We start from the raw sequence: 12,342 nt of genomic DNA on the forward strand, positions 1-12,342 counted from the left end.
ACACATCCCAAACTGTGACGCACGGGTGTGCAGCATCATTGTGGGGATGCTTTGCTGCAGGAGGACTGGTGCACTTCACAAAATAGATGGCATCACGAGGGAGGAAAGTACGTGGATATATTGAAGCAACATCTCAAGACATCAGTCAGGAAGTTAAAGCTTGGTCGCAAATGGGTCTTCCAAATGGACAATGACCCTAAGCATACTTCCAAGTTGTGGCAAAATGGTTCAGACAACACAGTCAAGTATTGCAGTGGCCATCACAAAGCCCTGACCTCAATCCTATAGAAAATGTGTGGGCAGAACTGAAAAAGCGTGTGCGAACAAGGAGAGGCTCACACTGACTCAGTTGCACCAGCTCTGTCAGGAGGAATGGGCCAAAATGTACCTAAATTATTTGGAAGCTTGTGGAAGGCTACCCGAAACGCTTGATCCAAGTTAAACAATTTAAAGGCAATGCTACCAAATACTAATTGAGTGTATGTAAACTTCTGACCCACTGGGAATGTGATGAAAGAAATAAAATCTGAATGAAATCATTCTCTCTACTATTATTCTGACATTTCACATTCTTAAAATAAAGTGGTGATCCTAACTGACCTAAAACAGGGAATTTTTACTAGGATTAAATGTCAGGAATTGTGATAAACTGAGTTTAAATGTATTTGGCTAAGGTGTATGTAAACGTCTGACTTCAACTGTACCTGCATTTCGCTTGTTCACGTAGGCTATCCATCCTCCATTTTCAAATAGCGCCCCTGTCCTGAGACAGGCTCCACCAAAGACAGGCTCCTCCAAACTATTTAATTCTATATATCACCTGCAGAGAATCTGGAGAATCGTCCTCGTACATCGACAGCGATACAACGGACAGGAGCCGAGTAATTTGTATAGATGTGGGAATGTTATTCCTAATGGCATGTAACAGTTTCTAACCCGATCCTATTTTAGAAATATTGTTGTTATTTTACGAAACAGATTGATTGTTTTTCGTTTGTTTGATTTTTTTTTTTTTTTACGAACTTATTAGAAAGGTTCACCGTCCAATGGGGTTGATGGGGAGAACGCAGGCTACATGGCTGGAACGCGATACGATTCCGTCTGCTATTTCTGGAGGAGTCCAAATATGACCTGTTAGATGATGATGTTTATAAAACATTACATTTGAGAGCAGCGTAACGGCGAGCGGACATTCCCCCTTTCTCTGTATATTGGATCTTTAACCAATCTTTAACCTCTCCCCTCCTCTCTCTTCCTGTCTCCTGCTCGTCTCCTTCTCTCCCCTCCTGTCCCCTCCTCTCTCTTCCTGTCTCCTGCTCGTCTCCTTCTCTCCCCTCCTCTCTCTTCCTCTCTCTTCCTCTCTCCTCCTCTCTCCTTCTCTTTCTCTGTATATTGGATCTTTAACCCCTGTGAACAGTTTGGATGTGGGTAAAAACCCTCCATAAATTGGCCTTGTCTGTATTATACGCCCACGAGGAGCAATTATGGTGCCTGGAACTGTATTTAGACAAAGCCTATTTTAAAACAAGTAGTTGTTTAATTTTTATTAGAATCTGATTAGAATTATACATTGTCTTTTTAGGCCTTAATCAATTTAATATTGCTTAACAAATACATTTGGCATGTCCATGTCCAGACTGTAATTTACAGTAGGCCTAGCCCCTGTGGTATATATGTGCAAATGCTACAGCCTATGTTTAACAATGTATTGCCCTATTGAAGCAATGCGATTAGAAGAATGTGGCTATTTAACTAACTAGTCTATAACGGACTATCATTCAAATTGGAGTTGATGACAACGCAATACATAAAAGACTGTATGGCCCTGTACATCACTGGGGCCAAGCTTTCTGCCATCCAGGACCTCTATACCAGGCGGTGTCAGAGGAAGGCCCTAAAAATTGACTCCAGCCACCCTAGTTATAGACTGTTATCTCTGCTACTGCACGGCAAGCGCTACCGGAGCGCCAAGTCGAGGTCCAAGAGGCTTCTTAACAGCTTCTACCCCCAAGCCATTAGACTCCTGAACAGCTTCTACCCCCCAAGCCATTAGACTCCTGAACAGCTTCTACCCCCAAGCCATAAGGCTCCTGAACAGCTTCTACCCCCAAGCCATTTAGACTCCTGAATCAGCTTCTACCCCAAGCCATTAGACCTGCGCTGAACAGCTTCTCCCCCAAGCCATAGATCCGAACAGCCTTCTACCCCCAAGCCCATTAGAACGCTGAACAGCTTCCTAGAAAATACCCCCAAGCCATAAGACTCCTGAAAACAGTTCTACCCACAAAGGCCAATTAGAACTCCTAACAACTTTCTACCCCCAGCATAGACCCCTGAACAGCATTCTATAATCCCCAAGCCAATTAGAACTCTGAACGCTTCTACCCCCAATCCATTAGACCTCGATAACACCTTCTCCCCAAGCCATTAGACCTCCGAACAGCTCTACCCCCAAGCCATAGAATCCCTGAACAGCTTTACCTCCCAAGCCATTAGACTCCTGAACAGCTTCTTACCCAAGTCCATTAGAGCTCCTGAAACAGCCTTCTAGGGCCAAGCCATTAGACTCCTGAACAGCTTCTACCCCAAGCCAAAAGACCCTGAAAGCTTCTTTTTCTTCTTTCTCTTTCTTTTTTCTTCTCTATCTTTTCTCTCTCTTTCTTTCTTTTCTTCTTTCTTCTTGTTCTGCTCTTTCTCTTCTTTCTTCTCTACCCCCAAGCCCATTAGACTTTCCTGAACAGTTCTACGCGCCAAGCCATAGCCTCCTGAACAGCTTCTACCCCAAGGCATTAGACTCCTGAACAGCTTTCTTAACTTTCTCTTTTCTCTCTTTCTCCTTCTTACTCTCTCTCTTCCTTCTTCTTCCTGTTTTTAGTCTTCCTCCTTATTATATCTTCTCTATCTTCTCTCTTATCTCTTCTCTATGCTAAGCTCTACTAAATTTCTTCTTACTTTATACTCCCCCTTGTTATACTTTTGTTTATTTTACCCCCACCATAAGACTCCTGAACAGCTTCTTAAGTATCTTCTTACTACCCCAGAATAGCATAACCCCAAGCCATTGACTCTTGAACAAGCTCTACCCCTCCAACCATTAGACTCATGAAACCAGCTTCTGCTTCTACTTTCTCTTCCTTCTTTTTTTTTTTTCTATCTCTTGTTTCTTTACCCCAACATTAGACCCTGCTGAAAACAGCTTTCTTCTTTTCTTCTTTTGTTTCCTTTTACCCCCTTTTCCTTCCTCTCTCTTTCTCTTCTTTCTTTCTTTTTCTTTTCTTCAGATTCCTTTTTTTTAGGTTATTCTTATTTTCTTTCTTCTTCTTCTCTTGTCTTTTCTGTTCTTCTTCTTCTTTCTTTTTCTTTCTTTTTTTTCTTTTTCTTTCTTCCTATTCTTTTTCTCTTTCTTGTCTTTCTCTTCTTGACCCCCAAAGCATTAGACTCCCTGAAACAGCTTCTTTTCTCTTCTTTTCTCTCTTTTTTCTTTTCTTCTTCTTTCTCTGTCTACCCCCAAGGCCATTAGACCGCTGAACGCTAAAAAACAGCTTTCTCACCCGCCCAACAATTAGACTCCTCCGTAATCAGCTTCTACCCCAAGCCATTAGACCTCTGAACAGCTTCTACCCCCAAGCCATTAGAACTCCTGAACAGCCTCTCCCCAAGCCATTTAGACTGCTTGAACAGCTTCTAACCCAAGCCATTAGACTCTCTGAACAGCTTCTAACCCCAAGCCATTAACTTCCTGAACAGCTTCTTACCCTCCACATTAGACTCTGAACAGCTTCTACCCCAAAGCCATTAGACCTGAACAGCCTTCTACCCCCAAGCCAATTAGACTCCTGAACAGCTTCCTACCCCAGCCATTAGACTCTGAACAGCTTCTACCCCCAAGCCATTAACCTCCTGAACAGCTTTACCCCCAGCCATTAGAACTCTGAACAGCTTCTACCCCCAAGCCATTAGACTCCTGAACAGCTTCTACCCCAAGCCATTAGACTCCGTAACAGCTTCTACCCCCAAGCCATTTAGACTCCTGAACAGCTTCTACCCCCAAGCATTAAGAAACTCCTAGACAGTTCTACCCCCAAGCCATTAGACTCCTGAACAGCCTCTACCTCACCCCCCAAGCCATTAAACTCTGAAACAATTCTACCTCCCAAGCCATTAGACCCTGAACAGCTTCTACCCAAGCCATTAGACTCCTGAACAGCTCTACCCTCAAGACCATTAGACTCCTGAACAGCTAATAAATGGCTACCCAGAACCCTCTTTTACACTGCTGCTACTCTCTTTTATTATCTATGCATAGGCTTAAATAACTCTACCCTACATGTACATTATTACCTCACTTTACCTCGACACCGGTGCCCCCCGCACATTGACTCTGTACCGGTACCCCTGTATATAGCCTCCAACTGACTCTGTACCTAACCACCCTGTATATAGCCTCCACATTGACTTGTACGTACCCTGTATATACGCCTCCACATTGACTCTGTACGGTACCTCCCGTATATACCCTCCACATGGACTCTGTACCGTAACCCTGTATATAGCTCCACACTGACTCTGTACCGGTACACCCTGTATATAGCCTCCACATTGACTGTACTTGGTAACCCCCTGTTTAAGCCCCACATTGACTCTGTACCGGACCCCTTATATAGCTCCACATGACTCTGTACCGGTAACCCTGTATATAGCCTCCACCATTACTCTGTACTGGTACCCCTGTTTATATAGCCTCCACACTGACTCTGTACGGTACACCCTTGTATATAGCTCCCACATGACTCTGTATGGTACACCCCTGTATATAGCCTCCACATTTGACTCTGTACCGGTACCCCTGAATATAGCCTCCACATTGACTCTGTACCGGTACCCCTGATATAGTCCACATTGACCTGTACTGGTACCCCTGTATAGCCTCCACATGACTCTGTACTGGTACCCCCTGTATAAGCCTCCACATTGACTCTGTACTGGTACCCCTGTATATAGCCTCCACATTGACTCTGTACCGTACCCCTGTATATAGCCTCGCTATTGAATATTTTTACCTGCTGCTGTTTAATTATTTGTTACTTTTATTTTCTATTTTTACTTATACACTTATTTTTTATTTTTTTATTAAAACTTTTTTAAGCAGTGTTCGTTAAGGGCTCGTAAGTAAGTATTTCACTATAATACCTGTTGTATTCGGCGCATGTGACAAATAAAATTAGATTTTATTTTATTTTAAATGCACAACTTGAAGCAACCACATATTTAGTCATGGAACACGTTCTGATTGGTCAGTGAGGGGCCAAGCCTCGACACACCCACAACTTGTTTATTTATCAAAACCCTTTTGCGCCACCGCTTGCTACTGTGCCCATAATTCTGGTTGTAAAAATAGCCAAATTATTTCTTACACACCCACAAACCTATATTTCTATCGCCAGCGCTTAGAAGTGCTGGCCTGGAATCATAGTCTGTTGTGATGTCTATATTAGAGTCAGGTTGTTGAGTGAATGTGATTCTAGTCTAACCTGTTTCCTCTGACCCCTGACCTCTAGGCATGCCCTCTAAGAGCCCCTCTCTCACAGTGAAGGCCAAACAGGCAGATGGCTCTTCCCTCAGCTGGACCATGAAGAGGTTCCTGGAGCCCGTCAGCAGGGTACGATACATTACACACAACAATCAATATATCACTCAATCGATCTATCAATACATGAACCAATCAATCAATCAATCGATCACCAGTCAATGTCCATTCACTATTGTTAGGAATCACCAATGTTTTGCGGCTGAATCGTATTGGGTTGAGACCTTGACCTCAACTGTTCTTCCTCTTCAGCAGAGTTTCTATAGCTCTCAGCCTCTCATTAGATTCAAAGGATAAATGGGGTAAATGGAACACTCAAGGCTTTGAGTCTTCCTTCTTACACGAATCTAAGTGAAGTTTTCCTCTTGCTTTCATCTAATCTCTCTCTCTCTTTCTGAGCAGCAAGGGTCTCTGAGTTCAGAGGCGGAGCTATCTCAGTACTTTTCCCAGGAAGTAACCAGTCATTCGTCGCTGTCGGAAACCAATGCGATGGGATCCAGTGATGACGACATGCTCCACCACAGGAGCTGTAACACCTCAATAGACGACACCCCCGCCACTCAGCCACATGGTACAGTCCATTTCCCCTATTCCACATCCATATGGTATATGAAAAAGAGTGCCACCAACTGATAGTGGTCTCCGTAAGATGTAGGTACAACTGTCCCAGTTTAGATCTAGGTACAACTGTCCTGGTTTAGATCTAGGTACAACTGTCCCGTTTAGTCTAGGCTACACTGTCCGTTAGATCTAGATCAACTGTCCTGGTTTTAGATCTAGGTACAACTGTCCTGGTTTAGATCTAGGTTACAACAGTCCCGGTTTAGATCTAGGTCAACTGTCCTGGTTTGATCTAGGTCACTGTCCTGGTTTAGATCTAGGAACAACTGTCCGGTTTAGATCTAGGTACAACTGTCCTGGTTTAGATCTAGGTAACAATGTCCCGGTTTAGATCTAGATACAACTGTCCCGGTTTAAGATCTAGGTACAACTGTCCCGGTTTGATCTAGGTACAACTGTCCGGTTTAGATCTAGGTACAACAGTCCTGGTTTAATCTATGTACAACTGTCCCGGTTTAGATCTTAGGAACAACTGTCCGGTTTAGATCTAGTACAACTGTCCTGGTTTAGATCTAGATACAACTGTCCTGGTTTAGACTAGGAACAACTGTCCTGGTTTAGATCTAGGAACAACTGTCCTGGTTTAGATATAGGTACAACTGTCCTGGTTTAGATCTAGGTACAATCTGCCCGGTTTAGATCTAGGTACAACTGTCCCGGTTTAGATCTAGGAACAACTGTCCCGGTTTAGATCTAGGTACAACTGTCCTGGTTTAGATCTAGAAAACTGTCCGGTAGATCTAGATACAATGTCCGTTTAGATCTGTACAACTGTCCTGGTTTAGATCTAGATACAACTGTCCTGGTTTAGATCTAGGTACAACTGGTCCCGGTTTAGATCTAGGTACAACTGTCCCGGTTTAGATCTAGGTACACTGTCCCGGTTTAGATCTAGATACAACTGTCCCGGTTTAGATCTAGGTACAACTGTCCCGGTTTAGTCTAGATACAACTGTCCTGGTTTAGATTAGGAACAACTGTCCTGGTTTAGATCTAGTACAACTGTCCGGTTTAGATCTAGGTACAACTGTCCAGTTTAGATCTAGGTACAACTGTCCGTTTAAGATCTAGGAACAACTGTCCGGTTTAGATCTAGGTACAACTGCTTCCGGTTTAGATCTAGGTACAACTGTCCCGGTTTAGATCTAGGTACAACTGTCCCGGTTTAGATCTAGATACAACTGTCCTGGTTTAGATCTAGGTACAACTGTCCCGGTTTAGATTAGGTACAACTGTCCGGTTAGATCTAGGTACAACTGTCCCGGTTTAGATCTAGGTACAACTGTCCTGGTTTAGATCTAGGTACAACTGTCTGGTTTGATCTAGGAACAACTGTCCTGGTTTAGATCTAGGTACAACTGTCCCGGTTTAGATATAGGTACAACTGTCCGTTTAGATCTAGGTACAACTGTCCCGGTTCAGATCTAGGTACAACTGTCCGGTTTAGATCTAGGAACAACTGTCCCGTTCAGATCTAGGTACAACTGTCCCGGTTAGATCTAGGTACAACTGTCCCGTTTAGATTAGGTACAACTGTCCCGGTTTAGATCTAGGTACAACTGTCCCGGTTAGATCTAGGTACAACTGTCCGGTTAGATTAGTACAACTGTCCCGGTTAGATCTAGGTACAACTGTCCGTTTAGATCTAGGTACAACTGTCCTGGTTTAGATCTAGGTACAACTGTCCCGGTTTAGATCTAGGAACAACTGTCCTGGTTTAGTCTAGTACAACGTCCGTTAATGCTAGTACATGTCCGGTTTAGATCTAGGTACAACTGTCCCGTTTAGATCTAGTACAACTGTCCCGGTTTAGATCTAGATACAACTGTCTGGTTTAGATCAGGTACAACTGTCCCGGTTTAGATCTAGGAAAACTGTCTGGTTGATAGGTACAACTGTCCCGGTTTAGATCTAGGTACAACTGTCCCGGTTAGATTAGATACAACAGTGGTTTAGATCTAGTACAACTGTCCGGTGCTCTGTTAGAAGGCGTGGTTAATGACTAGTAGGAAACAGATGTACAGACACACTTTTTACACACACATTAACACACACACACACACACACACATTAAGACACACAACACATTAACAACACCACACATTAAGACACACCACACACACATTAACCACACACACACACTTAGACACACACACACACATTAAGACCCACTCAACGTAACAGAGGGAACTAGTAGAAGGGTTTTTACTGGTCAGTGACCTACAGACGGAAGGCTTGTCCATGTGGAGAAGGAAAGGTCATCTGTGTGATGTGCAGGGCAGAGGTTATGAGAGAGCTGGCTGCTGGAGAGGTCCAGCGGTGTGATGTGAGGGCAGAGGTTAATGAGAGAGCTGCCTGCTAGAGAGTCCAGCTGTGTGATGTGCAGGGCAGAGGTTAATGAGAGAGCTGCCTGCTAGAGAGGTCCATCGTGTGATGTGCAGGCAGAGGTTAATGAGAGAGCTGCCTGCTAGAGAGGTCCAGCGTGGTGATGTGCAGGGCAGAGGTTAATGAGAGAGTGCCTGCTAGAGAGGTCAGCGGTGTGATGTGCAGGGCAGAGTTAATGAGAGAGCTGCCTGCTAGAGAGTCCAGCGGTGTGATGTGCAGGGCAAGGTTAATGAGAGAGCTGCCTGCTGGAGAGGTCCAGTGGTGTGATGTGCCCAGGCAAGGGTTAATGAGAGAGCTGCCTGCTGGAGAAGTCCAGGGTGTGATGTGCAGGCAGAGGTTAATGAGAGAGCTGCCTGCTAGAGAGGTCCAGCGGTGTGATGTGCAGGGCAGAGTTAATGAGAGAGCTGCTGCTAGAGAGGTCCAGCTGTGTGATGTGTCCGGGCAGAGGTTAATGAGAGAGCTGCCTGCTAGAGAGGTCCAGCGGTGTGATGTGCAGGGCAGAGGTTAATGAGAGAGCTGCCTGCTAGAAGGTCCAGCTGTGTGATGTGCAGGGCAGAGGTTAATGAGAGAGCTGCCTGCTAGAGAGGTCCAGCTGTGTGATGTGCAGGGCAGAGGTTAATGAGAGAGCTGCCTGCTAGAGAGGTCCAGCTGTGTGATGTGCAGGGCAGAGGTTAATGAGAGAGCTGCCTGCTAGAGAGGTCCAGCGGTGTGATGTGCAGGGCAGAGGTATGAGAGAGCTGCCTGCAGTAGAGGTCCAGCTGTGTGATGTGCAGGGCAGAGGTTAATGAGAGAGCTGCCTGCTAGAGAGGTCCAGCTGTGTGATGTGCCAGGCAGAGGTTAATGAGAGAGCTGCCTGCTAGAGAGGTCCAGCGGTGTGATGTGCAGGGCAGGGTTAATGAGAGAGCTGCCTGCTAGAGAGGTCCAGCTGTGTGATGTGTCCGGGCAGAGGTTAATGAGAGAGCTGCCTGCTAGAGAGGTCCAGCTGTGTGATGTGTCCGGGCAGAGTTAATGAGAGAGCTGCCTGCTAGAGAGGTCCAGTGGTGTGATGTGCAGGGCAGAGGTTAATGAGAGAGCTGCCTGCTAGAGAGGTCCAGTGGTGTGATGTGCAGGGCAGAGGTTAATGAGAGAGCTGCCTGCTAGAGAGGTCCAGCTGTGTGATGTCCGGGCAGAGGTTAATGAGAGAGCTGCCTGCTAGAGGGTCCCGGGTGTGATGTGCAGGGCAAAGGTTAATGAGAGAGCTGCCTGCTGGAGAAGTCCAGCGGTGTGATGTGCAGGGCAGAGGTTAATGAGAGAGCTGCCTGCTGGAGAGGTCCAGTGGTGTGATGTGCCCAGGCAGAGTTTAATGAGAGAGCTGCCTGCTGGAGAGGTCCAGCGGTGTGATGTGCCCAGGCAGAGGTTAATGAGAGAGCTGCCTGCTGGAGAGTCCAGTGGTGTGATGTGCAGGGCAAGGTTATGAAGAGAGCTGCCTGCTGGAGAGTCAGCGTGTGATGTGCAGGCAGAGGTTAATGAGAGAGCTGCCTGCTGGAGAGGTCCAGTGGTGTGATGTGCCAGGCAGAGGTTAATGAGAGAGCTGCCTGCTGGAGAGGTCCAGCGTGTGATGTGCCCAGGCAGAGGTTAATGGAGAGCTGCCTGCTGGAGAGGTCCAGTGGTGTGATGTGCCCAGGCAGAGGTTTGAGAGAGCTGCCTGCTGGAGAGGTCCAGCTGTGTGATGTGCAGGGCAGAGGTTAATGAGAGAGCTGCCTGCTGGAGAGGTCCAGCGGTGTGATGTGCAGGGCAGAGGTTAATGAGAGGGCTGCCTGCTAGGAGGTCCAGCGTGTGATGTGCAGGGCAGAGGTTAATGAGAGAGCTGCCTGCTGAGAGGTCCACTGTGTGATGTGCCGGGCAGAGGTTAATGAGAGAGCTGCCTGCTAGAAGGTCCAGCTGTGTGATGTGAGGGCAGAGGTTATGAGAGAGCTGCCTGCTAGAGTAGGATCAGTGGTGGTGATCGGTGCCAGAGTCAGAGGTTAATGAGAGAGCTGCCTGCTAGAGAGGTCCAGCTGTGTGATGTGTCCGGGCAGAGGTTAATGAGAGAGCTGCCTGCTAGAGAGGTCCAGCAGTGTGATGTGCAGGGCAGAGGTTKATGAGAGAGCTGCCTGCTAGAGAGGTCCAGCGGTGTGATGTGCAGGGCAGAGGTTAATGAGAGAGCTGCCTGCTGGAGACTGAGTCCAGGGACAGAAGTAGGGGGTTTGAAAACCACCAGGTAAGGCCTGTGATTGGTTCACCCCACGATGTGATAAGGGCCCCTAGCAACCCCCTAGCAATGGAGTGGCCAGGACAAGAGGTGTGAACGACCGGGAGATGGTAGCCTCTGCTGGGGCTAGAGAGTCCCCAAGTTAGTCTCTAACTGCCAGGGCCAGAGAGAGAGTTTTCTACAGAACGGTTTACTAATGTTGTGTTATAGTACAGCTATAAGAACCATTCATCAATCTAATCAGCAGCTGGGTAAACCAGCATTATGTTTCTCGAAACCGTTGATGTTCATGATCAGTCTCACCTGACATCTCTGTCTTCCTCCTCAGGGTTAAAAGATGCCTCCGGTGTGGGAGTGGAGAACAGTGTGGGGGTCAGAACAGATGATAAGGCTCCCGGTGTCCCGGTGTTGAACCGGCCAGTGGAGAGCACCCAGCGCCAGCCCAACGTGTGTAGTCCTGGTAGCAGCTCCGTCCGTAGCCCACTGCTCCGACAGAGACGAGTCATCTGCTATGACGATGAGGTCAGCGATGATGAAGATGCTGGTGAGGATATGATGGAGATACCGTGTTGGTCAAAAATGTTGTGTTTTCTGTCTTTATGAGACTTTTTGGGATCAGCAGGTCAGTTCCCGTGCAATAGCTGGATGTGTGTTAAACCCTCTCCTTTCATTCACTCTCTCTCTTTCTCTCTCTCTCTTTTTCTTTGTCTAGTTACCCTGCCCTTCCGCCAGGTCGCTGGTCGTGTTACCGCCATGGGGGTGGTTGCTGACTCTGGCATCATGTTCTCTACGTCATCAGTGGAGGTGGACGAGGAGAGTGAAGGCCCACATATCCTGCTTCATAGTATCTCTCTGGAGTCAGAGGAAGGGGTCGCTTTCGTTCCTTCCTCCGGCGCCGAATCACCCTTCATGCCTATCCGTCGGTCGGACCACCACCAGAACCTCGGGGGAGGAGGAGGGTCTTTCCCCACGACAGGCCCCAGTAACCTGGGTGTGAGGATGGACCCTCAGGGCCCCCTGGAGCCCAAGCYCTCCCCTAAGCTGGAACACAAGGCTGTGACCCGCGTCAAGAGTATGCTGAGCATCGAGGCCCCGCCCATCCAGCCAACCAATCAGCAGAACCAGAGACCCAAAGGAGAGGAGTCTCCAATGTCCCCATCCTCCCAGCCTCTGGTCCCTGAGCCTGGGGTTGTCTCCAGCCGCTCCCTGGGCCGGCCTGGGTCTKACCCCAACCCCCTCTGTAAGAAGGGCGAGGCCTGCAGCGAGCTGGCGGGGGTCTGCACCATCGACAGGGTGGTCCTGAGGAGGAGTGAGGAAGAGTCCTTCGGTCTGGACCTGGAYATCAGATCCTCTCCTCTGAAGGTGGTGATCACTGGACTGAGGCTCGGAGGAGCGGCCGAGAGGGTACGTTGGTTACCCGTCCTGGAATCCAAACTGTTATTTCACCATATCAGTTTTGGATTCCAGGCTAATGTCTACAGTACACAGACATCACAAATCGTCCATGTTAACACTGGTA

General features: G+C 47.4%; 1 protein-coding gene across 1 annotated transcript in view; it reads left to right on the top strand.

Annotated features, from left to right (window-relative positions):
• Positions 1–5,551: 5,551 nt before the first annotated feature.
• LOC112078486 (PDZ domain-containing protein 2-like) overlaps positions 5,552–12,342 on the top strand; it is a gene marked incomplete at both ends in the record, with an annotated part of 15,663 nt that continues 8,872 nt past the window's right edge. Inside the window, 4 exon segments of the mRNA XM_024144712.2 lie at positions 5,552–5,659; positions 5,990–6,158; positions 11,152–11,367; positions 11,536–12,227. Coding sequence (XP_024000480.2) covers positions 5,552–5,659; positions 5,990–6,158; positions 11,152–11,367; positions 11,536–12,227 — 1,185 coding nt within the window.

Source organism: Salvelinus sp. IW2-2015, unplaced genomic scaffold (assembly GCF_002910315.2).
Source record: "Salvelinus sp. IW2-2015 unplaced genomic scaffold, ASM291031v2 Un_scaffold5740, whole genome shotgun sequence".
NCBI lineage: Eukaryota > Metazoa > Chordata > Actinopteri > Salmoniformes > Salmonidae > Salvelinus > Salvelinus sp. IW2-2015.